The 27248-nt window shown below is 41.1% G+C and overlaps 1 protein-coding gene across 1 annotated transcript in view; it reads left to right on the forward strand.

The window, feature by feature from the left end:
* Positions 1 to 15741, forward strand: part of FAM81B (family with sequence similarity 81 member B) — a 51636-nt gene extending 35895 nt beyond the window's left edge. The window contains exons 7-10 of the mRNA XM_052644357.1: positions 2666 to 2772; positions 12292 to 12427; positions 13938 to 14133; positions 15608 to 15741. Of these exons, the coding sequence (XP_052500317.1) occupies positions 2666 to 2772; positions 12292 to 12427; positions 13938 to 14133; positions 15608 to 15741 (573 nt within the window). The remainder of the gene's footprint in view (positions 1 to 2665; positions 2773 to 12291; positions 12428 to 13937; positions 14134 to 15607) is intronic.
* Positions 15742 to 27248: the final 11507 nt, after the last annotated feature.

The raw sequence follows: 27248 nt of genomic DNA on the forward strand, positions 1-27248 counted from the left end.
TTCTTCTCCTGCCCTCAATCTTTCCCAGCATCAGGGTCTTTTCAAATAAGTCAGCTCTTCGCATCAGGTGGCCAAAGTATTGGAGTTTTAGCTTCAACATCAGTCCTTCCAATGAACACCCAGGACTTTACAGGTAGAAGCAAATACAAATTCATATTCTTATTTCCTTTTTACACAAAAGATAGCATATTATAAGTGTATGACTATGCACCTGTTTTTTTCTAAACAAACATATCCTAGAGGCCCATCCTATCAGTACCTGGAGGGCTTCCTCATTCTTTTTCACAACCGTGTACTCTTCCTCTGTGTATAATAGCTCATTTACTCAGTCTCTCATGGATCAACATTTGGATTCTTTTCACTGATTTGCTCTTTCAAACAATGCTACGGTGTGTAACCTTGCACTTACGTCATTTTGTATGTCTGTAGAATAAATACCCAGAAGTGGGATTGTGGGCTCAAAGGTACTGTGCTTGTTCTCTTGAAAGATCTTGCTCTCTGCAGAGTTTTTACCATATTGCACACCCACCAGCAATATATAATATGTCCTATATCCCCATTGCCTCACCACTGAGTGTTGTTTGACTTTTGAATTTACCTTTCTTAAAGGAAAAGACATCTCTGTTTTAATTAGCCTTTATTACGTTTTCATTTATTTAAGAGCTAGTTGTATTTCTTTTCCAGTGAGCTACCTGTTCATATCTTTTATCCACTTCTCTATTGGGCTATTGTCCTCTTTCTTTTCAATTTCCAGGAGCTCTTTATACATTAGCGAGGTGAGTTGATTCCCTATAGTGTGAGCTGCAAATACATTTTCCCAGTTTTTCACATCTCTTTCAACTTTTGGTTTGCACATGGTCTCTATTTATAGCTGAATTTATCAGTCTTCTTTTTACGTGTGTATGTGGCTTCTGAGATTTGAAGTCACAGAGCTTCCTCACACAAAGGCTTGAAAGAATTGCTTATATTTTCTTCTAACACTTTCAGGGCTTTATTTATATTCAAATTCTTGATCCGTTTTGGAATCTTTTTCTAAAATAGGATTGCCTTCATTATCATTTTAATTATTGAGACCTTGTAGTGTTTTTAATATCTGATAGGGCTAGTCTCTCCACTGTTGCTTTTTTCCCTTTTCCTAGTGATAACTGCTTTTGCAAATGATTTTAAGATTAGCCTGTCTAGGTCCAGCAAGTAAACTGACAGATAACGCTGCTTTAATTTTAATTGAAACCATGTAAAATTAAAAAATTAACTTTCGAACTGACATAGTCATAATGCTGTGTGTTTTATCCAAGAACATAGGGTACTTTCCATTTGCTCCATTTTGCTTTTATATCCTTCAGGAGTGGTTTCAAATTTTCCTGATGTAGATTTGTTTATCTTAAATATATGTTGAGACTTCATCATTTTTTTTAGTTAATTGTTATGGGGCTTTTATTATATCTTCTAACTACTTTTAGTTGTGTATTATAAAGGCTGTATTAATTTTATACTTCATGAATTGTCTTCTTGATTATAGTAATTTTTCATTTGGTCTTTGGTTTTTCCAGACACACAATAAAATGATTTGTAAGTAAAAATCATTTGGTCTCACCTTTTTCCATTTCCATATATATAATTTGTTTCCTCTTAGTGTTTTGAATAATAACTCTGGTACAATATTAAATAATAATGCAGAGACAGAGGGCATCCTGGTCTTGTTCCTGACTTTAACAGAAATGTTCCCAGTGTTTCCCCTCTGATGGAAGAAATAAACTTTCTCAGTAAATCTGTTTCTTGATGACTCAGACTGTAAACAATCTGCCTGCAGTTCAGGACACCCAGGTTCAATCCCTGGGTCAGGAAGATCCCCTGGAGAAGGAAATGGCTACCCACTCCAGTATTCTTGCCTGGAGAATCCCATGGAGAGAGGAGCCTGGCAGGCTACAGTTCACAGGGTTGCAAAGAGTTGGACACAACTGAGCGACTAACACAGCAGCATTCCTACTTTACTAAGGTTTTGCAAATCAAGAAAGTTTATAAAAGTAAATGCCCTGTGATATAAAGGACAGCATAATGACTATAGTTCACAATTCCAAGTTGCATATTTGAAAGTTGCTAAGAGAGCAGATCCTATGTTTAAAATGTCCTAAGTTATTTCACTTGGAATTTATTTGTGCTCATGTCAGAATTCTACCTAGAAATTCCCAAGGCCTGATCTTAGACCACTCAGGTGTTTGCTTTGCAGAGCCCAATTGTGCACTGCAGCATTTATTCAATAGCATTTGGTGAGCCTGTACCATTGGTCATCTAATGTGTCCTGAGGATATAGTGGTGATAAAAGATAAGAGTGGCTTATATTGTAACTGGGGAGACAAAGAAAAGCAACAATCAAACCAACAAACTGATAAACCAATGTCAATAGCATGCTTTTGTTATATCATTAGATGGTTTCTTATCAAAAAGATTATTATAGACAGCAGAATGGAACATGCCCCCATTGTTCTTTCCCTGAAGGTAGTGCTATAACTGTTGAATCATTCCTTTGACAAAAATCATTTTCAAATGCAAGCATGCTTTAGGCTCAAGTCTTTATTCTGGGCTCCTTTAGGAATAAAGTATAATGAATGTAAGTGCTAGTGGTTTTGTTCACACACAAAAAGGCTCCCTTTTGTACTTTCATTAGGTAATGCAGCTCTTAGAAAAGATAGAGGCTTCCAGTTCTGAGCAAATCTCAAGTTTAAAGATGGTCCAGGGGGATTATCGCCACGAAATGAACCTTTTGGAGTTCAAGTAAGTGAATGGGAGATTTTTAATTCTGTTTAATGCATTCCAAAGGGTTTTGCCTAATGAAAGCATTAGCACTAAATAAAATCCTATTCCAGGAATTTGAACCTGGCCAAGAAATAAAGCAACACAGTGATGCGCAGATAATATTTTATACTAGAGGGATTCATACCATATTTTAATAGAAGAAATATGCATATTAATTTTCCATTCTCATTTGCATAATATCTCAACTGAAATGACACTTTCTGATAAGAGTACAATTTTAACTTATCAATTGTACACTAAAATGCCTGAATGTAAAACACAATTGAACATACATAGATTCCATGAAGTTATCAAATAATTTTTTTAAGTTTGATTCATTAGCTCTTCCTTTAAGATTTCTTCTAAGACCCTCTGCTTGCTTCTTTTCAGTATCCCTATTTGAATACTATTTGTAATCCCACATTACACCGAGTTCTCCTCTGTACAATGGAGAAAGCAATAAAGGAGACAAGACTCCCCATTCAAATTATTGACCTCCTTATCCTCAACTCCTTTCTTATTTAAATAACCACCATTTCCTGGCATCATAGTACCAGCAAAGGAAATTCTAGGTACTTAGATGGTACCACCTTGGGGTTGAGTCACTCAGTCCGGTCTGACTCCGTGAACCCATTGACTGCAGCATGCCAGGCTGCCCTGTCCTTCTGTATCTCCCAGAGTTTGCTCAAGCTTATGTCCATCGAGTCAGTGATGTCATCCAACCATCTTGTCCTCTGTCATCTCTTTCTGTTCCTGCCCTCAGTCTTTGCCAGCATCAGGGTCTTTTCCAGTGACTCAGCTCTTCACATTAGGTGGCCAAAGTATTGAAGCTTTAGCATCAGTCCTTCCAGTGAATATTCTGAGTTAATTTCTTTTAGGATTGACTGGTTTGATCTTCTAGCTGTCCAAGGGACTCTCAAGAGTCTTCTCCAGCACCTTCATTAGGGTCCAACTCTCATATCCATACATGACTACTGGAAAAACCATAGCTTTCATTATATGGACCTTGGTCGGCAAAGTGATGTCTCTGCTTTTTAATATGGTATCTAGGTTTGTCACAGCTTTTCTTCCAAGAAGCAAGTGTCTTTTAATTTCATAGCTGCAGTCACTGTACGGAATGATTTTGGAGCTCAAGAAAATAAAGTCTGTCACTGTTTCCATTGTTTCCCCATCTATTTGCCATGAAGTGATGGGACTGAATGCCATAATCTTCATTTTTTGAATGTTGAGTTTTAAGCCAGCTTTTTCACTCTCTTTCACCTTCATCAAGAGGCTTTGCCCCTTCTATTCTTGTTCTTTCTCCTCTCTGTCCCACATCACTTCAGTTTAATGTCTTGGTCAAATCATAATCATGAATATACTTTCTCTCCATTCTCCTCCATCTCTACCATATTTCATCAAATCTAAGTGCCACCAACTATAAAATGTACCAGTATATTCTTGTACCTCTAAGACTTGAAGCTAACAACTGAACAGTGTATGCTAAGTCACCTAAGTCATGTCCGACTCTATAACTCTACAGACTGTAGTCTGCCAGGCTCCTCTGTCCATGGGATTCTCTAGGCAAGAATACTGGAGTGGGTTGCCATTTCCTTCTCCAGAACATCTTCCCAGACTCATGGCTCAAAATTGGGTATCGCACATTGCAGGCAGATTCTTTACCATCTGAACCACCAGCGGTCATCAGTAAAACTCAGAGAGAAATAGGTGTCTTCGGTAAACAGAAAATACCTACTTTCTTCATTCTCTAAAAATTCTTGTCTAGGTTCTTAAATTCTAGCACAATGAGCGTGCTCAGTAAATATCTATGTCATGTTTGATCTAATCCCTTTAGTTTAGAATTAGGATAAAGTGTCCATAGGAGAAATAGAAAAGTAAACTGTTTCTAGAAGTACAGTTTAACGATGGATTTTATTTGGGGAGAAAAGGAACTTCTTATCTGGAGTGGAAGACTGGCTTAAAGCAGTCAAGAATATTAATAAACTGAAAAGAGGGGGAAAGTAAATGTTTGAGATCTAGGGATGACTGCTTCACTCATGGTGTTGCCTGCTTTTCCCACCTTCAGTCCTGCGGGAAATCGGCTTATAGACGAATCATCTAAATAGTTAAATCTGAATCTGGACACTTTTGTAATAGTATAAACTGGAATCCTTTCCCATTTGAAATAATGAAGTCTTAAAATTTCATTAGTATTACAGTACTTCATAGTTTATAAGCCAGATTTTTCCCCAGGCAAATTCTTATTAGTCTATAATTCAATTACGCAATAGACTTATTTAAAATTTCTCCACTTATTTTTTAAATTAAAAAGTAGTATGTATCATTGTAACAAATAAAATAAGGTAAAGATAAAAATAGAGGTCACCATTCAGGCTTCCTAATGTAACCAGTGTGAACACCAGGAATGTATTTTTCCTCCCTTTCCCCCTTGTTGATACAAATATGTAGCAGAAAATGGAGATTTTATATATATACTATATGTGTTTAGCATAGATTATATATGAGAGAACATGGGTTTTTAAAATAAATCCTATATGCATTACTCAATAACTTTTTTTTTTCAGTATATGTTGGTATCTCTCTAAATCAGTGAATATTATTCTAGCATTATTTTCACAGCTGCACATTTTAACTTACAGATATGCCATAAATAATTCAACTAACTGATAAATAGACCTTTTCCAGTTCATACAAACAAAAATTATTGTATGTGCATCCTTAAATTTCCTTAGATATAGGTACTTTTATTCCTATAGACAAAATTCCTAGGTCAGAGTTTATGTTTGTATTAATTTCTATAAATTTATTTCTAAAAATGTTGTAGCAATTTACTCATACCAGCAATGCCTGAGAAGGACCATTCTTATTTCTGTGCATTCTTATTCTTATTTCTGTGCATTCTTATTCACACTGAGTATTCTTTTTAATATTTGCCAATTAAAGGGTGAAAAATAGCATCTCTTTCTTTCATTTGCATTCCCTTCACCCTTTGAATTTCTGTGAATTGCCCATTTTTTACCATTTATTTTCAACACTTTCTTATCTACTAGTAGGATTCCTTCACATTAGGGATATTAACCCTTTGAGCTATATATTACAAAGTATTCTGTTCAAAGAGAAAGTGAAGCGGGTAAGGCTTTTTTTTTCAATCAGAGCACTTCTCAAAGCAAAGTGGGTGGAGTATAGTATTTGCTTTACTTTTTTAAGAAAAAAGAAAACTGTTTCTGAACAAAGAGACTAAAAGCTTTTAATAACATTAAAGGGGAAGTTTAACTGGCAATTTTTCTCATTTAGAAATTTTAACAAATTCAAGTTTGATGGTAGACGGAACATATTTTATTAATACATTGAACTTAAAAGCCAGAATATTGTCTGGGAGTTTTCTAGTGAGTTCTGTGCTTTGGCACAGAAGTAATCATTTGATGACAAAGGATCATTTCATCTGGACCTCTGCACTGAGCCTCCTCTTTCCAGAAGGGCCTTAGTCAGATGGTCAGCTAAGAAGTGTCCTCAGCCAACAACCGGGTGCTTACAGAGCAAGTCTCAGGCATCAGGAACTGCGGCTGCCCTTCAACAAGCGGCGAGCAGAGGCAGCACGCCCTCGATAGCTCTTGCTGCTGCTGCTCTTCAGTTGATAGTGAATTAGAAGAAAAAGCATTTGGCCAATGAAGCAAATGCCTAGAGTCAAGTCTTACTACACAGCTTTGAAGGTGCTGCCACGGTAGAAAACAAATCAGAGCAAGGACCTGTCTCATTCGTCTTCGTATCCTCAGCACCCAGCACATTTAGGTACAAATAGAAATAGAAACCGGTGAACGAAGGAATGTGTTGAGCATCTATAATACTTAAGCTGTGCTTTGGAAAATCTAAAGATACAATCATGACCATAGACAGTAGGGGAGAAAACACACAAATAAGTAAAAAGCTCATTAACAGGTAAAGTGAAAGTTGAGATATTGAATGAAATATATCAGTAGGCAGAAATAATAAATATTCATTGTCGTGTATAAACGCCTACCAATCACTAAGGGCTTCCCAGGTGGTTCACATGGTAAAGAATCTGCCTGCCAAGGAGACGTCGCTTCGATCCCTGAGTTGGGAAGATCCCCTGGAGAAGGAAATGGCAACCCACTCCAGTATTCTTGCCTGGGAAAATCCCATGGACAGAGCAGCCTGGCGGGCTACAGTCCATGTGGTCATAAAGAGTTGGACGCAACTTAGTGACTAAACCACCACCACCCGCCCCCACCCCCCCCCACCCCCCACCATTCACTAACTGCTCATGCAGCTCATGTGCACTCAGCTCTGCCAGCTGGGCCTCATCTTCATTTCAAACACAAGGTAACTCATAGTCGTGGAGATAAAATAATTTGCCCAAAGTCACACAGTAAGAAAGTGTCTGACTCCAAATCTCAGGCTATTTGTATCAATCTGTGATGCTTCCATCTCATAACTTCACATATTATAGTAAACTAACTGTGCTATGACCAACCTAGACAACATTTTAAAAAGCAGAGACATTACTCTGCCAACAAAGGACCGTCTAGTCAAAGCTATGGTTTTCCTGGTAGTCATGTATAGATGTGAGAGTTGGACTATGAAGAAAGCTGAGCGCCGAAGAATTGGTGCTTTTGAACTGTGGTGTTGGAGAAGACTCTTGAGAGTCCCTTGGACTACAAGGAGATCCAACCAGTCCATCCTAAAGGAGATCAGTCCTGAATATTCATTGGAAAGACTGATGTTGAAGCTGAAACTCCAATACTTTGGCCACCTGATTCAAAGAACTGACTGATTAGAAAAGACCCTGATGCTGGGAAAGATTGAGGGCAGGAGGAGAAGGGGATGAAAGAGGATGAGATGGTTAGATGGCATCACTGACTCAATGGACATGACTTTGAGCAAGCTCTAGGAGTTGGACAGGGAGGCCTGGCATGTTGCAGTCCATGGGGTTGCAGAGTCATATGTGACTGAGCAACTGAACTGAACTGTGCTACTGAAATTTAGGAAAGGGAATGATCAGGTGCTCAAAACTGATGGTCTGAGCCTATGAAGATACTGGAATTTAAACTCAAGGACAATTTGTAAGAAACAATAAACAGAAGTCTTTCTATCAGAGTGAAGCTGAAATTTCTTTTTAACTAGTGTCACTCATTAAAAACCATAGAACGCTGAGAAGAAATTAATTTGAGGTTATTGGTATAAAGGGCTTCCCCTGTGGTTGAGCTGGTAAAGAATCCACATGCTATGCAGGAGACCTGGGTTCACTCCTTGGGTCAGGAAGATCCCCTGGAGAAGGGGAAGGCTACCCACTCCAGTGTTCTAGCCTGGAGAATTCCATGGACTGTATAGTCCATGGGGTCGCAAAGAGTTGGACATAACTAAGCGACTTTCATTCACTCACTATTGGTATAAATTTAGTTCAGAAGTTTCTTGAAATTTATTTCTTGTTTGTGACATGAAACTTAGATTCTTAGACTCAATCTCTAAAGAAACAATAGTACCTAATCTAAAGGACTTATTCAGATACAAAAAATGAAAACATCTTCTGTGTTTATAACCCACCAAACAGCACTAAATTTTTCTATATTCTCACGTAGTTAAAGCTACCATCTGAATTCTCAAAAGCCTGGTAATAGTAACAGCTTTCAAGAATTCAAAATATTTATGTCTTCTAAAATAGTTCATTCAACAGATTGTTGGATGCAAGACCACTGGGTTTGAGACATGAGAGAGCTGGTAAAACTCGCCCAGGATGGAGCTAATTCCTCATTTATGTATGTCATATGCAGGGAGGTCACTGGGATATTTGTTCCAAGCTCCACTCTCTGACCTCACCATTCACTCTCACCACAGCCATGGGTTTCCCAGGTGGTTCAGTGGTTAAGAATCTGCCTGCCAACACTGGAGACACAGGAGGTGAAGTTTCGATCCCTGAGTTGGGAAATCCCTTGGAGGAGGAAATGGCAGCCTACTCCAGTATTCTTGCCAGGATAATCCCATGGACAGAGGAGCCTAGCAGGCTACACTTCATGGGGTCACCAAGACTCAGATGTGAGGGAGCACGCCTATGCACACGCATGCACACACACCCACCCCTCTCTACACTGGGCTCTCGTGGTGTCTAGGGAGCCCCATTAAATTTTCTTTTGCTCTTTTGTGACTTTCTCCCTTATAATTGCCTTTGGTGTGCATTTTAACCTGATTCTATCAGTGTGAAAAAATGTTCAAAATCAGCCTTTATCTCATGTTTGTGCTAGTGAGGTCTCTGGCTGTAATTTAAAAGTCTGATTTATGATTTAAGGAAAAGGAAAGAAAAAGTTACCTATCACTCCGTCTGTCTATCTACCTACTCACCTATGTAACTACATCTGATCAAAATACTCCCATAACCAGTGATGTGGAGAATTTGAGAACTAAAGTGTGTCATCTAAGATAAATTCATCCTATTGAGATTATACCTGTATGTTCTATAATTAACAGAACAATAATTCTTATATGGCAAATCATGTCCATTATGTTACGGAAAAGTCAAAAGAAAGGAAAACACTTATATAAACCACTATTTTTATCCTTTTTACCTTTCAAGGAGAATGCTTTTAAATAATGCCTTTCTATTTTAATAAGCTAACAATAGACAGGATCTGACCTCTGTTACCAGGAAAGTGAGTTTCCAGTTACAGGCAAAACCTTGTGATAAGAAGATCATAAAAAGTAATTCATTCTTTATGGTTTATTTTAATTTCAGAATTTCAATTACTGCCATGTCCTTCCAGAGATATTACCTAGGTACATTTAATGGCTCCTTGATTTTCAGAGGGATTTTAATATTTTATTACTGATGAGAGCAAATGTTCTCATTTATTTACACAGTGAAGGTGAGAACTGAAGGACGGATTCTTGATGGTAAAGCTATCTTATTTATCTGGGGATATACTCTCCCACTTAACCACCACAATTAATCCTTTCACGAGAGAGAAGGGAAGATGAAAATCAAAGATTAGGTCTCTAAGTAGCTTGACATGTCTATGATTTGCTATTTGTTAACAGCCCTAATAAAATGTATTCAATGAGAAAGGATAAATCATTTATTCAGCCTCTGCTTAACTGAGCATTTCTATATCCCAGGCATGGTTCACAGCCATGAACAAAGCAAAGCCCTTGCCTTCACTTTCTAGTGGAGAAGAGCTACATATTATGCATCATGTGATGATGAGCATTTTGAAGAAAAATAAAGAAGGGTAAAGGAATAGGGAGTGTCAAGAAAATTTTCTGTGATAAGGTTGTGCTTGAATATAAATATAAATGAAATTAGGGCAGGGGCCATGGTATATTCTCAGGAAGAGTGTTCCAGACAGAGGCAGCAGTTGGCTAAACAGGGATTGTCCACCTATCCACTGGGGGGCTAATTTATCTGAGATCCAACATCTGTCATTAGCCAGCAGCACAAGTATTTAAAAAGCAAGCTTAAACTAAGAACAGGAAGAATAATCAACTTCATCTTCTTCACTATTGAGAAACTTACCCACATCAAGGATAAGTTTAAATGCTGATGCTTTCTATGTGAAAAATATTCCTCTCTGTATCAAAAAGCATTAATTCAGAAGGGTGGAGACCAGAATTTAGCTATTACACTACAACAAATAGAAGTACTGAAAAAGTAACTCCCTTTTCCATTTCTGGATTTCATCATCCAAATCTGAGTTTCTCAACCTTGGCACTATTAGCATTTTGGAAGGATAATTCTTTGTTATGAGGCTGCCCTGTTCACAGTAGGATGTTTACCCACCATGGCTCAGTAGCACCTCCCATTCGTAACAACCAAAAACGTCTCCAGACATTGCTAACTGACCCTGAGTCTACATAAAAATGGAAATGACCTACTATCATCTTTTCCAACTGATAGTCCAAACACTTTTTCAGGAAAGCTAAAGAAGCATGCAATACGGTACACATCTAGCATGCCTTAGGCAATTTCCAGTGATAAATGTCACACACCAAATTAGCTGCATGTAACTTTTCCTGAAACCATTAGAGCAACTATTATTTCAAGTAACCCCACAGTTTAAGGTAGTCTGAATATTTTCAATAACAAATGACATGCCCTTTTCCTGCGATCTAATATTTAGCCTAAACAGAATTTGAACGTGACATCTTATCATAAGCAAATCACAAGCAGAAAACATCTTCAGAAACCACTCCCCAGGCCCCATCACCCCTCTTAATTATTTCAGATGAGGACTCCCCTCTCAAACTCTCAGCCACTCTGCAGTGAATTTTCAAACTGATGTACATGATTCCAGTCCTTTTAATTTTAGCAAATGTTGGGAGATAGTGAAGGCAGTGAATCCTGGTGTGCTACAGTCCATGGAGTTGCAAAGAGTCGGACATGACTTAGGGGCTGAACAGCATCAACAATGACATCTACTTCTGTTTAAATCCTTCATTCTGTTATTTAACAGTCCTATTGTGCATTGACTTGATGTGAGCAGTTCCTTCCTGCACACTTCTTGATGTTTCTGATTTTGCCCCACTTGAGTGACTCAGCATCTCTCTAAATCCACCCCCCACCCCCGCAAAAAATAAAGAATCCACTCAGAGATCCATTGGTGACATGCAGGGACTTCACTGAAGGTTTGCCGGAAGCAGAGATGATCACCGAGGAGCATCTCCCTTGGACACTCGGCTTCCCAAAGTCCTTTCGGTCTCTCTCCCTTCTCCCTTCCCCGTTTCTCCTTCTGACTGTCCTCTCTCGCCCAGCACCTCCTCAGCTTCACAGTGAGCCTAGCAGAAAAAAGATTTGGCCAACTACTGCCCTTCGCCAGTCTGCCCATAGCTAAGAATGGCTTTTACACTTTCTAATCATTTTTTAAAGGAAAAGGTATACTTCGTGACATCACATGAAATTTAAATATCAGTGTACATAAAGTGTCATTAGATGATAGCCACCTCATTTGCTCATCATTTATTTGAAAAAAAAAGCCTATAATTTGTATCATGTGGGGCTGCTTTCCCACTGGGCGGGCAGACAAATGGTTGCAAGGGAGACCGCATGGCCTGAAAAGCCTGAAGTATTTACTATGTAACCTTTTAGAGAAAAGGTGGTCTGCTAACCTCTGCTGCTGCTAAGTCGCCTCAGTCGTGTCCAACTCTGTGCGACCCCATAGACGACAGCTAACCTCTACCATAGACTAATACCATGCTATACTAACACCAAGTGACTTGTTGAAGTAATTCTTCTGCGCACACACACTATGGCCTGGGTACTGACAGGAGATGGCACAGACCTTTCTGCGTGTGTGTGTGTACGTGTGTTTCAGGCTGTGCAAAGGGGTGCTGTCGGCAGGGACCCAGTGTGTGCTCCCTTACCCACCCCCCATCACCCCTAAGTGTTTGCTGGGCACATGGACCGTCATCATCAAAAAATGCAGAGTTTCAATAAATGTTGGTTTTATGCATAAATTTACTTATTAAAATAGAACAAACTACTTTCCCCCCCAGATTTAATTCCCTTTCATTGAATCTGTATGAGGAAATGGAGAACCATCAAAAACGGACAGAAAACCAGGTCATCAAATATGAACAAGAGCAGCTCAGCCGTGCAAACCAGTGTCTGGCCCTCCTGCAGGAGAAGCTGGTAAGGGCTCTGTTATCCCCTGTCTAGATGTGAGCGGTGAGTCTGGGTCTCGAGAGCCACGCTTGAAACCTCACAGTAACCTTCAGCGCCTCAGTAACTGACTTTTTAGCACTGGAATAGGAGTCCAGAGGCCTGCCTGCTAACTCCCCAATTCTGTGCACTCCCACACCTCCTGGTATCTCTCCCTGTACCAGAATAACACAAAGAGAGCTTTTTAGAGTACAGATTCCTGGTCCCAACCCAGAGCTGAAGCATCAGACCCTCCAGAGCCTTCCCTGGGGATCTGCTCCGGGATAAGCTCCTTGGGTGATGCTCAGATATGATAAAACCTGAAAACTGCCTTAAACAAGTCGTTTTTACCTCTCTGGAGAGCCACTGGTAGATCAGAGGAGGTTTTTTTCAAAACTCCTTCTCCAGGGCAGACCTTGTAGAGACACCCCCAAGCTTCGGGGTGAGGCGACAGGCACATATAGGAAATCCATCGCAGGCTCGCTTCTCCAACCAGCAATGCCGGCCACGCTGCTGAGCCCGGATGGGAGAGTTGCACGGCCAACCCTGCAGGTGATTCAAATAAGACGATTCTGGAACTTCAGGAGAGCGGCTTTCGGCAGCTCGGGAAAGGACGCTCCCGTTACTCAACCTGAGCTTGTTGACATGGATGGAGGCAGGAGTCCCAGAAAGGGAGGTCAACGTTACAGCTTTATCACTGATACGGCTGTTGAAGGACGTGTGGTCCGACCTGCAGCCAAGCAGGCCCCCTGGTTCTGCTCCGGGTTTAGGCAAGACTCCTCCACCGGTTCTAGGCGGCACTAGGTGAGAACCCGGTCATCTGCGGGCAGAAGGCGCCGATCACAAGGGAGAGAGAATGGAACCCACCGCATTTCTCTCTTCCCTGCAGGGGAGTGAAGAGGAGCAAAGAAGCTCGTTTGTCTCAGGCTGCCTCTGCAGCCCCACCCTGCTGCATGTTAGAATCACCTGAGCTTGTAAATGCCATCAACTCCTGGGTTCAACACAGCCCCATTAAATCAGAATTGTGTGTAGGGGTAGGGTGGGGTTGAGGGGAAGGATAATGGGCCAGGTGATTCTAATAGAAAGCAGAGATGGAGAGCCACTGTTCTGCCTGAAGCCTGTCCACATGGAGATAGGAAGCTCAGGGAATAAGAACCTCTAATACTTAGGAGAATGTCCCAGGAGCTCAAGTGAAGCAGGATGTAAAATGCCTTCCTTGGCAACACTTCTTTAAATGCTACAATGCCTATTCCTCCAGGCATTTCACAAGGACCACAGCCCTTTCTCTTCTCCCATAGCCTGTAGAATTTCAGAAACTGCAAATGAACAAGGCCAAATCAAGGAATTAACTTACGCTTGTGAATAGCTTTAGATCTAAGGGAACCTGGTTTGGAAACTCATGTTTATCACAGGAAAGCAAACTTGTTAAAACGCATTCTCTAAGATAAAATTCAAATCCACAAAGGTTTTCAGCAGTTTTATCACATGACCTATTTTGTAGGATATGTCTGAAAAAAACATGGAAGAAAAATTACTGAAGCTTTCAACCAAGTTAGAGAATTTCATTAACACAGAGAAGTATGAAGCAGATTTAAACAAAATAAAGCATACAGAAAATAAACTGTCCAAGAAGATGAGCCAACTGGAAAAGCACATCTGGGATGAATTAGAGAAAATGCAGGATGAATACCAATCAGGTGAGCAGGTACCTTTAACTGAGTCAAGAACATCAGCCCTTTCTTATCCAATCCTTTAGGGTTTTCTACTTTAAGCTAATGGCCAGGGAGCAATCTTGTCATTAGTCAGGTGACATCCTGTGTATTTCATCTGACTTTCCTAAATAACCCATAGAATGTCGGCATATCACCGGAGGGAAGGTAAATATGCAAATTTAGCTTCTCATTCATAGGTTGCAGGGTCACAAGTTGCCATTGCTGTGAGATTTATTTTTCAGTCTTTAAGATCATAGAATCATAACATTGTCAGACCTGGAAAATCCTCAGAGATCATCAAGACCTGACTTGTGGTTATATCATGAAATTAAGAGTCTAGGTCAGATGTCCCCCATTGAACTGCAGGTAATGAGCCTGGACAGTTGTCAAACTGGAGACCTGACCTTTAGAAGTCAAGAGAGAGAAATGAGTGAGCAGAGTCCAGCATAATGACTGCTTTTCTTCTTAAGGAGGCTAATGGCAGCAGTGTCAAGCTGAGCTAACATCAAAGAGGATTAATTTGAAAGGCTCATCTAATTTGTCATAAGGAAGGATGCGGGGATAGGTGTAGCAGAGCAGCCATCTGCCTCGAGCCACAATTTTGAGAATTACCAGGAATCAGAATGTTCCTGTATGAGAGGCAACCCCAATGTAGCTGACCCAACTTTTAGGGCTCTGCTTGCTATTGACCCATTAAAGATGGAATTTACTCATTCTGTTAGTACAATCCCAGTATGAACTGAAGAGTAATTTGTAATCTATGTGTTTCTGTGTTTTACCAAGTGAGAGCTTAACAAATGGGGACTCCCAATTAATGGCTTGCTTTTATGCCTTTAACAAAAATGTGTTGAGAAATGACTATGTGAAAGCCTCCAGTGAATAAGCAATGGGCTGTACCCTAAGAATCTTGTAGGCTGTGGTCCTGAGTGGCTGGATTTTGGTATAACAGAGACACAAAGTGCTGGGGGCAGGCGTGGGGGAGCAGCTGGCAAGGGACCATTCCTTAAGTCCTTCAAACAGGCTGCTTTCAGAGAAGGTTTAAAATCTCATCTGTGGCCTTTACCTTCAATTTTGTAACAAGAATAAAAAAGAGATCATCCAAATTTCTTGTCCAAGTGGACAGAAAGAAAATATTTTCAATTTCTCTCTTGATATATAGAATTATTTCATTATGCAATCTATTGGGGATGGAGAGGAAGGACAAGAATTGAAATTTCACAATGAAGCCAGATACTAGTTGAAACATGGTTGCGAATGCATTCTGATGACATTATAAGAAAGAGATTATTATACATTTTTAGACCATTTTTAGACTGGTCTTAATGGAATTTAATATGCTTTGAATTAAACAATGATTGATTGTGGCAGGACTGCTGACTAGTAACTTTTGTTAAAATTTTTTTTAAAGAGCCAATGCTTTGTTTAGCTTCAATATACCTATTTTCATATCCTCTTCCAGGATTTAAATCAATTCATGACTCTCTCAACTCCCTCCAACGAATACAGAAAACAAAGATGGATTTAGAAAAATATAAAGTACAGAAAGACCTAAAGAAATTGCAGCGTAAGATAGCGGAACTCCAGGAATCATAAACTTTCCAGTCATCGTCTTTTTCACCAGCCAGTGGAGTGGTTTCCTGGGAGAAGTTTGGGAAAAAAATTTGTTTGAGATGTTTACTGCTTCTATTTCTTGTCACCTTTCTAAGCTGATGAATGTACCAGAAAACCCAATAAAGCAGGGGATTTTATGATGTCTTGATATTAGAGAAAAAGGGAATTTCTTTCCATACATACCTTTATATTTTTATCTGTCCACAAATCTGCATGTTATTCCTATAGGCCTGGTGAAGTAGGCCTGCTGTAATATATTAAAGAATGGCGGAAACTGTGGAAAATTGGAGACAACTTACTTGTCTGAAAAGAATAGCAACTATGCAGTTCCAGTCCATTATTTACATGCATATAATCCATTATTGTCCAAAGTTTTATTTTCCAAAAAAACCAGAAATCTGGTTTTACATGAAACCATTTATAAGCATTAGCAACTAGTTCTTAAACTATGAGGGAAATATCTCTGGGGCAGATACAGCCAAGTGAACTGTCAGACTGCAACTTCTAATGCAGAGGTTTTAATTTTCAAACAGTCCCAATATTTATACCAAGTCTAACTTCTGTGTATTTAAAATACTGATTCCTCATACTCAATATGTATCCGAATTATGAGCAAGGAAGAGTTAACCATCTAAAAGAATATAACAGTTTCCATGAAAAACATCCAACATAATTTTGTCCTGGTGCTAAATTTAAAAGCACTGCAAAAAATATGAATTAGTTTCCCATAAAATTAAACTATCTCTAACTTTTGTAGACATAAATGTGAAATGGAAAACCTGATATTGGGCAGGAAAATCAGGAAAAATAAAAACAAACTATTCATGTTTTGTACTATGTAGAGAACTGCATACTCTTACATTATTGGGGAGTCTACAAATTGGTACAATAATTTAAGGGGTAATTTGGAAACATCTATTAACATTTTAAAGTGTATATAGCCTTTGACCCTGGAATTCTACTGCTAGATACTCATATTACAGCAGGAAAAAAACTTCCGAAATATGGAAAGATATATGAATAAGGATGCTCATTATAGCACTGTTTCTTATAGAAAAAATGAAAACTACCCAATCAAAAGGAACTGATTGACTAAATTAATATCACCACCAACAAAAAAAGTGCTATCTAGCCCTTAAAAAGAACACAGAAAGAAATCCAAGATACTTTGTTAGGTAAATAAAGCAAATTGCAAAGCTATATGAATGTGATCCCACCTGTGTCAAAAAGTCCTAAAATAAAATACACATACAGTATACAAAAAAAGTAAGAATTTACAGCAGACTAGCAGAATTATGAAAATTTTTGTTTTCTACACTAAGTGGTTATTAATGCTTTTATAGTATTATAATAGCTGTTACCAGTAAAGGTGTTTTAAAAAAATAACCACAACAACAAACACACGAGGAGGCTAACAGAGTCACTCTTTGTAACTAACCAAATAAGTGGTTGTAGGAAAAGTTAAGTTAGAACTTCACACAGATTAACAGGCAAGCCAGATCCACATTTTACTGTACACATTTAGCAGCAAAAACAATGACAACGTACAGCAAATAGAAAAAAAAAAGTTGATGCATTTTTTTTCCTTGTAAGCAAAAATGCTCTAACTTGTAACTGAAATAATAGGGCAAGATCAAGCTAAAAGCTTTCCTAGAACGGGTCTTCTGTATTGGCCTTGACAGGGTAGAACCACGTGGAGCTGAATGTAATGCAATCGAGTAGGGATTCAAAGGATCCTCTGCTAGGATTCTTCACCGGGCACCCCAAGTTGGGGTGTTCAGAGGTTTGCAGATACTAGATGGCCTGAAAACTATGCCTTATGAGAAGGTGGATCACATTTAGTAGGGCCCTGATGCTGGGAAAGATTGAAGGCAGGAGGAGAAGGGGATGACAGAGGACGAGATGGTTGGATGGCATCAGCGACTCTATGGACGTGAGTTTGAGCAAGCTCTGGGAGTTGGTAATGGACACAGAAGCCTGGCATGCTGCAGTCCATGGGGTTGCAAAGAGCTGGACACGACTGAGTGACTGAACTGAACTGAAAGCCTATACAGCTTTAATTTGCTGTTGATGTCCTGTCCTGATGAGTGGGCTCAGTATTGGAGGAATATTCCTGAAAGCCATTGCTACCTCAGGATAGCAGCAACTTAACTCCAAACAGAAGTGACTGTGAACAACATACACATCACCCTCTGACCCCAACATATCCCCTCGTTCAGCTCAGTTCAGTTCAGTCACTCAGTTGTGTCTGACTCTTTGTGACCCCATGAACTGCAGCACACCAGGCCTCCCTGTCCATCACCAACTCCCAGAGCTTCCTCAAACTCATGTCCATCGAGTCGGTGATACCATCCAACCATCTCATCCTCTGTCATCCCCTTCTTCTCCCAGCCTCAATTCTTCCCAGCATCAGGGTCTTTTCCAATGAGTCAGTTCTTCACGTCAGGTGGCCAAAGTATTGGAGTTTCCACTTCAGCATCAGTCCTTCCAATGAATATTCAGGACTGATTTCCTTTAGGATGGACTGGTTGGATCTCCTTGCAGTCCAAGGCACTCTCAAGAGTTTTCTCCAACCCCACACTTCAAAAGCATCCATTCTTCAGTGTTCAGCTTTCTTTATAATTGAACTCTCACATCCATACGTGACTACTGGAAAAACCATAGCTTTGACTAGATGGACCTTTGTCAGCAAAGTACTATCTCTGCATTTTAATATGCTGTCTAGGTTGATCATAACTTTTCTTCCAAGGAGCAAGCGTCTTTTAATCTCATGGCTGCAGTCACCATCTGCAGTGATTTTGGAGCCCCCCAAAATAGTCTCTCTTTGTTTCCATTGTTTCCCCATCTATTTGCAGTGAAGTAATGGGACCAGATGCCATGATCTTGGTTTTCTGAATGTTGAGTTTTAACATATCCCCCACTCAACTTTATTTTAGCTGGTTCCGAAGATGTCCATGGCCACTCCAGGGGCATCTGGCATCAGCAGAAGTGGAAGTGGAAAGAGTGGTATGAATCAATGGACTCATTGTAGTTAAAATGTGAATTTTACAAAAACCTAGTAAACACGTTGGTAAAGCTCATGTAAGTGAGGGGCCCTGGAGCTCAAGAGTCAGCATTTCACAGTAGCTTCAACTCTGCTCTGGGAGCCAATGAAGCCCCGGGTTTCCCTCCTTCTGCATTTATTTTGCCACGGGCCCCAAAAGATAACAAAAACGAACAATCCCCTTAAGAAGCTCAATATATGGCACTTTATTCTTTATCAAACACCAACTCTTAATCCTCTGGAAAATGTCAGACTTCTCTCCACAAATACAGGAGAATGTTTGTTCAAAGCATTTTGCTTCCCTATAGAATATGAAGGGCTTCCCTGGTGGCTTAGAGGGTAGAGCATCTGCCTGCAATGCAGGAGACCCGGGTTCGATCCCTGGGTCGGGAAGATCCCCTGGAGAAGGAAATGGCACCCCACTCCAGTACTCTTGCCTGGAAAATCCCATGGACAGAGGAGCCTGGTAGGCTGCAGTCCATGGGGTCGCAAAGAGTCAGACACGACTGAGTGATAACACCTATAGAAAATGAAGGACAAATCCTGCACCTCATGTTACTCAAGTATCTTCCTTCTCAGCCCCACTATAAGGTGGATATACTCACACCTGAGTGCCAGGACAACAATAAAGCTCAAGGTCAAAGAAAGAGCATCCCCAGAGTGCTGTGGACACCATCAACTCTCTCCTCTTCTGCAGAGGAGCTCACTTCTATGGTGTCACCAATAATACCAGCAAGAAGCATTCAAAACTACCAAGAAGGAGAAACTTGATCCATAATATATATGTGTTTACCTTATAAGTGGAGTCTCCAAACTTTTGTGAGGGAGTACTTGTGTGCTAGGCACTGGGGACACAACACAGAAAAAAATAAAAATGGACTCTGCTCTTAGGGAACTTACAGTCTAGTGGAAAAGACCAACAATCAAACCTGCAAATACTTGAGCAAAGGAGGGGTATGGTGGAAGCACATGGGAGAGGCATTGAGCATAAACATAGGGAATCAGACACAGGGGTCTACCAGAAGGGAGATCTAAACTGAGACCTCTAAAGTATAAACAGATGTTAGTTAGCCAAGGAAAACGGGCTTGATTGGTAGAGGTGGGGGTCAGGCAGAGGGAAAGTGAAAGTCGCTCAGGCGTGTCCGACTCTTTGCAAGCCCATTGACTATACAGTCCATGGAATTCTCCAGGCCAGAATACTGGAGTGGGTAACCATTCCCTTCTCCAGGGGATCTTCCCAACCCAGGGATCAAACCCAGGTCTCCTGCATTGCAGGCAGATTCCTTACCAGCTGAGCCACCAGGGAAGTGCAAGAATACTGGAGTGGGTAGCCTATCCCTTCTCCAGGGGATCTTCCTGACCCAGGAATCAAACTGGGGTCTCCTGCATTGCAGGTGATTCTTTACCAGCCGGGCCACCAGGGAAGCCTTAGGCAGAAGGTGCAGCCTAAGCAAAGGCCTGGAGGCCAACAAATGCGACCCAGGCCAGGACCTGAAGAAGTTCAGCACAGTCACAACCTAAAGTGTGGCTGGAGGTCGGGGAGGGCTGGGGGAGGCAAGCAGGGAAGAGAAAGTTGAAGAAGTCAGTGGAGTTAGGCGTCTGATCACAAAGGGCCGTATAACTCATGTTGAGGAACTTGGGCCCTGTCTTCAAACAAAGTCCTTTGAAGGATTTTGCATAGCAGAGTGACATGAGATTTGCATTTTAGTGAAACCCCTCTGGCTGTAGAGTACAGACTAAAGGCACAGTGGGAGAAACAAATTTGGGTGAAAAGTAGGGAGATAGTGCAGGAGAGGGACACTGCTGAGCTCAGCTTTAAATTAACTGATTCCTTGAAGATATGATGAGCTGCCCCAAGGGCTTCCCTGATAGCTCAGTTCGTAAAGAATCCACCTGCAAAGCAGGAGACCCCAGTTCAACTCCTGGGTCAGGAAGATCCCCTGGAGAAGGGACAGGCTACCCACTCCAGTATTCTTGGGCTTCCCTTGTGGGTCAACTGGTAAAGCATCCACCTGCAATGCAGGAGACCTGGGTTTGATCCCTGGGTTGGGAAGATGCCCTGAAGGATTCTGGCCTGGAGAATTCCATGGACTGTAAAGTCCGTGGGGTCACAAAGAGTCGGACACGACTTTCACTTTCATTTGAGATGTCCCAAAGGAGGTGTCCAGTGGTCAATGAGATGTAAGGACCTGGAGCTTGAGACAAAGAGTGGAACTGAGGAATTAGCACAGAAATGGTTAGTGAAGATATGAGTGAGGAAGGAAGAGATTGCCTAGTCTTGGGAGGGAGGGGTGGGCGTGGGAGACATGAAGATAACGTGAGAAACACAGGGAAGAACCCAAGAACACCTAACACTTAAGGAACAGGCAGAAGAGGAAGCTTGGTGAGTGTGGGGAGCCAGCAGTGAGGTAGAGAGGAAGCATTATAGTCTTGAGGGTTTCGATCTTCCCTGGGAGTTCCTGCTAGCAGATGGCGCCAACCATCGACTTGGGAGTTCTACCAGCAATGCTTCAGATCAGATCTCTCCTTGTCAATGAGGTCCCTGTCCTACGATGTAAATAGAAAGTTGGATGTATCGCACAACTCAGTAGAGAAAGGTTATAAATGCTTTCCCAACTGCCCTTCCATATAAAATAAATGTGCTGCATCCTATCAGACGCAGAGAGGGGGGTGAACCCTCCCAGATAGAGGAAGGATTATTGCCAGGAAAAAAACAAGAGGCTGTTTCGGCCCCTACGCAGCTCGGCATTTCCCTCTTCAGGAGATTCGAGTCACACACGTTTGTGGTGAAGTTCTGCGGTTTAAGACCTTCCCTTTATTATACAGTCATGAAACTTTCTAACTCCAGAGACTAAATTTCCATAACCCCAGGTTCCTCGGTAGAGTTTTTCTTACCTCGTTTTCAGATGATATTTATGAGATGTGAGGTAAAAATGATTGGTGTGCTCAGCAGGATGTCATAAACCAGGCCCTCCTTTACAATCCACAGAGATGGAAACGGAGAAAACAAAACAAAACAAAAATCCAAACTCCTAATGCTGGGAAGTCTTGAGGGATCCTGAGGTCTGACACACCTGAGTTTAAAAGCGGCGCCATACTCACCGTATGTGCAATTTCGGCTATGTTCTCTAACTTTGGAGTCAGTTCACCCATCTTAACATGGGAACAATACCACTAAGACTAAAAAGAAAAGAAACTGAGCCGTTACCAGGTATCAGAGACAGTTCCAAGCACTTTACCTGGATGGACTCATTTAATCCTCCACACAGATGTGTGTTACTGAGGCACAGAGAGATGAAGCAATTTATGTTAAGTATCAAGTGCTAACTATCAAGTGCTGCCAGTATGAAGTCGAGCCAGAATTTGAACTCATCAGTGCAGAGAATTTGCTCTTAAACATTCTGCTATATTGTTTCTCTAAATATGTGTCTGATCCATTGTAGGTATTACACCTGATAAAAGTACTGATTAATAATAATAAACAGAGTTTTAGATCTTTACGAAAAAAAAAACAAGTTCCATAGTACTCATTTATGCAACTCTGGACTGAATCGGTGTTGTTCAAAAAGGTCCCTGTACTGTGTATTTTGCTTGTGTTCCATCACTTCAGTCATGTCAGACTCTTCTGCGGCCCCATGGGCAGTAGCCTGCCTGGCTCCTCTGTCCATGGGGTTTTCCAGGCAGGAATACTGGGGTGGGTTGCCATGCCCTCCTCCAGGAGATCTTCCTGACCCAGGAATCAAACTCGCGCCTCCTGCATCACTGGTGGATTCTTTACCACTGAGCCACCGGTGAAACCCAGAGCCATACTCTGTGGATATTGGTTTGCAAGAAACCTAGCAGTGGGCCAAAGCAGTAAGAAGTGCAAACTATAGATTTCTCCTGGAACAAAATTATACTGAGGAAGTTCCTCAACTTTAAAAGCACTTATTTTTTCTGGGGACAGAGGCTAACAGCTATGGAAACATTTTGGACTCTGACTAGAGGCGGGTAAGGTGCTGGTGCCAGTGAGCTGTGAAGCGTATTTCCTCTAGAAGTTCTGGCCATTGAAAGCAAACACAAGAGCTATAAATGCCAGGTTGAAGTCATTAGTATCCAACTAACAGATGCTTCTCCAAAAAATGGTATGTACTACATTCAAAAGAGGGACATTCAGGGTTGGGCTTCAAGTGCACAAGACCTACAGGGAAGCATGGGAATGACCTACTGCTGCTGCTGCTAAGTCGCTTCAGTCGTGTCCAACTCTGTGCGACCCCATAGACAGCAGCCTACCAGGCTCCCCCGTCCCTGGGATTCTCCAGGCAAGAACACTGGAGTGGGTTGCCATTTCCTTCTTCAGTGCATGAAAGTGAAAAGTGAAAGTGAAGTCGCTCAGTCGTGTCCGACTCTTCGCAACCCCATGGACTGCAGCCTACCAGGCTCCTCCGCCCATGGGATTTTCCAGGCAAGAGTACTGGAGTGGGGTGCCAGTGCCTTCTCCTACTACAGTCCAAAACCACTCCTAAACCAAGGAACCTACCTAGTCTTTATTCTTAAATTCCATTGCTTAGCACTTAAAGGCTTTTACATATTCACAACAGCACAGTCTTCACAACACAAAAGTCCTCAAAAAGAACAAACACACACCCATGAACCTTCATGGATACTTCTCTGCAAGGACTGATTGATAACTAAGGAGAGCAAGACTTTTCAAAGCCAAGGAGGTGCTAGGCACCTAAGACATAGGAGGGTCAAAAGAAAGTTGATGGGAGAGAGGTTAGAAGTCAAAGAGAAAGCCAAGGGCTGGCATCTGGGATGTTATCAAAGATAAACTGAAATAATTAGCTGACTGCTGGCCTCAGTTTCTATGAAGTTCAAAATCTGGCAAGAGTGGAGTATCCCTTATCATTGCCTAAGTTTGTTTGCATGTGAAGCTTGAGAAAAAATAAACTTGCAAAGTTAGTCCTTTGGAAGAGGTCCCCTTCCTCCTAAGGTTCTTCCTAGAATTCAGACAGTGGTAGCAGGTAAATGATAGCATCAAAATAGACTCTGGAAGGATAACTCAGTCACAAAGACAAACACCTCCGCTTATTTACATATCTTTGTGATGACAGCAAATTATTAACAAAATGTGACAATAATATTGGAAATGGTCTTGGAAGCCAGATTCTGTTTGCCTAAGATTATAGACAACTTCAGAAGAGTGAATCACTTGTGCTCTCTCTCTGTAAGACAAGGTTAACATTTACTGTAAAAAATTATGTGAGAATAAAATGAGGTGGCTGTATAAAGTGCTTGGTACATAGTAGGCATTCATTCCACTCCTGAAAGTAAGTCCCGGACAGCTCAGGCTCTTGCAGTAGAGACTACTGCCCCATAGACACAAGAAGTCCCTCTGCTGAAGTCAGTGGTACAGGACCAGATCCCCTGCTATGCCAGACCTTACTTGGGCTTTCTTAGACGCTACCTGATGTGTATACAACCTTATTGCTGCCGACATATTTCTCAGTGTTCACAGCTATCCACCACTGCCTAACTTCGGGTCAAGGGAGTTAATAGGTCATTCTCAATAATAGTTCTTTGACAGAAAAGTCACCCAACCACATACAGAGCACTAGCTCCAAGGCAATATAGGGCTGACCTCAGGCAATTTTGACATATATTTGTTTCCACTTTATTGAAGCTGCTTTATGACACTATACATTTGATTGCTCAGCAGTGATTTTCTCTTTAATCTTTCTACACAAACTTCTGCTCCATCTGGCTTTTCTCATATGCCTAGAGATGCTTGTGTCTCAAACATAAGAGAAATCAACACTGCCAGGAAAGTACAAAAGCAAAAAAAAAAAAAAAAAAAAAAAAATCCCACATAACTCACTCTGCCAACATATAATCTGCAGTTGTCTTTTTTCCATACCACCTGACTTCTTTACAGGCTAATTTCCAAACTTCTAAAAGCAGAAATATTTTTAACATCGAAACAATTTAGGGCCTCCCTAGTGGTCAAGAATCCACCTGCTAATGCAGGATGCATGGGTTTGACCCCTGGTGGGGAAGATCTCACATGCTGCAGAGCAACCAAGCCCAGGTGCCACAACTACTGAGCCCACGCACAGCAACTACTGAAGTCCTCCTGCCTAGAGCCTCTGCTCCACGACAAGAGAGGACGGCACAAGGAGAAGTCCACGTGCTGAGCAAAGAGGAGCTGCCACTCACTGCCAACGCAGGAGCAAAGACCCAGCACAGCCAAATATAGATCAATAAAAGGAAAAAATAAACTATTTCTACACTATTTCCCCTTTCTTGAGCTATTAAATTGGACAAGACAATTAAGATTAAAACTTTTAAACCAGGCGTGGTGGTTTTCCAAAATAACTCCCGATCTCCTGATACTAAACTATGCAGCATTTTTTTCCCCACAGAGATTAAAGCAATGACCACATTTCATATGATGAAAGGGAAGGAAAGAGATTAAAAAGGCAGAGTTGTAGGCACTCAAGTTATTTAAGCCATCTGGGAGTCAGATGGACAACATGCATATTCTACTTAATGGGGCTCCATTGGAATACAGAATGAAGCAGGGAAAAGGCTAACAGTTTTGCCAAGAGAACGCACTGGTCATAGCAAACAGCCCATTCCAACAACAAAAGAGAACTCTACACATGGACATCACAAGATGGTCAATACCAAAATAAGACTGATTATATTTTTTGCAGCCAAAGATGGAGACGCTCTATACAGTCAGCAAAAACAGCACCAGGAGCTGACTGTGGTTCAGATCATGACCTCCTTATTGCAAAATTGAGACTTTAGTTGAAGAAAGTAGGGAAAACCACTAGACCATTCAGGTATGGTCTAAATCAAATCCCTTATGATTATACAGTGGAAGTGACAAATAGATTCAAGGGATTAGATTTGATAGACAGAGCGCCTGAAGAACTATGGATGGGGGTTCGTGAGATTGTACAGGAGGCAGTGGTCAAGACCATCCTCAAGAAGAAAAAAAATGCAAAAAGGCAAAATGGCTGTCTGAGAGGCCTTTCAAATAGCTGAGATAAGAGAAGCAAAAGGCAAAGGGGAAAAAGATATATCCATCTGAATGCAGAGTTGCAAAGAACAGCAAGGAGAGATAAGAAAGCCTTCCTCAGTGATCAATGCAAAAAATAGAGGAAAACAATAGAATGGGAAAGACTAGAGATCTCTTCAAGAAAATTACAGATAGCAAGTGAACATTTCATGCAAAGATGGCCACAATAAAGGACAGAAATAGTATGGACCTAACAGAAGCAGAAGATATGAAGAACAGGTGGCAAGAATACACAGAACTATATAAAAGAGATCTTAATGACCCAGACAACTTGATGGCTTAACACTCAACATTCAAGAAACGAAGATCATGGCATCCAGTCTCATCACTTCACGGCAAACAGCTGGGGAAACAATGGAAACAGTGACAGACTTCATTTTCTTGGGCTCCAAATTCACTGCACATAGTGACTGTGGCCATGAAATTAAAAGAAGCTTGCTCCTTGGAAGAAAAGCTATGACCAACCTATATAGCATATTAAAAAGCAGAAACATTTCTTTGCTGACAAAGGTCTGTCTAGTCAAAGCTATGGTTTTTCCAGTAGTCATGTATGGATGTGAGAGCTGAGCACCGAAAATTGATGCTTTTGAACTGTGGTGTTGGAAAAGACTCTTGAGAGTCCCTTGGACTTCAAGGAGATCCAACCAGTCCGTTTCCTAAAGAAAATCAGTCCTGAATATTCATTGGAAGGACTGATGCTGAAGCTGAAACTCCAATACTTTGGCCACCTCATGCGAAGAACTGACTCATTGGAAAAGACACTGATGCTGGGAAAGATTGAAGGCAGGAAGAGGAAGGGATGACAGAAGATGAGATGGTTGGATGGCATCACCGACTTGATGGACATGAGTTTGAGCAAGCTCTGGGGGTTGGTGATGGACAGGGAAGCCTGGTGTGCTGCAGTCCATGGGGTCGCTAACAGCTGGACACAACTGACTGAGCTATTTAACTGAACTGAATCACGATGGTGTGATCACTCACCTAGAGCCAGACATCCTGGAATGTGAAGTCAAGTGGGCCTTAGGGAGCATTACTATGAACAAAGCTAGTGGAGGTGATGGAATTCCAGCTGAGTTATTCCAAATCCTCAAAGATGATGCTGTTGATGTGCTGCACTCAATATGCCAGCAAACTTGGAAAACTCAGCAGTGGCCACAGGACTAGAAAAGGTGAGTTTTCATTCCAAGCCCTAAGAAAGGCAATGCCAAAGAATGCTCAAACTACCACACAATTGCACTCATTTCACATGCTAGTAAAGTAATGCTGAAAATTCTCCAAGAGAGGCTTCAATAGTACATGAACCATGAACTTCCAGATATTCAAGCTGGATTTAGAAAAGGCAGAGGAAACAGAGATCAAATTGCCAACATCCATTGGATC

This window comes from Budorcas taxicolor, chromosome 7, assembly GCF_023091745.1.
Source record: "Budorcas taxicolor isolate Tak-1 chromosome 7, Takin1.1, whole genome shotgun sequence".
Classification (NCBI taxonomy): domain Eukaryota; kingdom Metazoa; phylum Chordata; class Mammalia; order Artiodactyla; family Bovidae; genus Budorcas; species Budorcas taxicolor.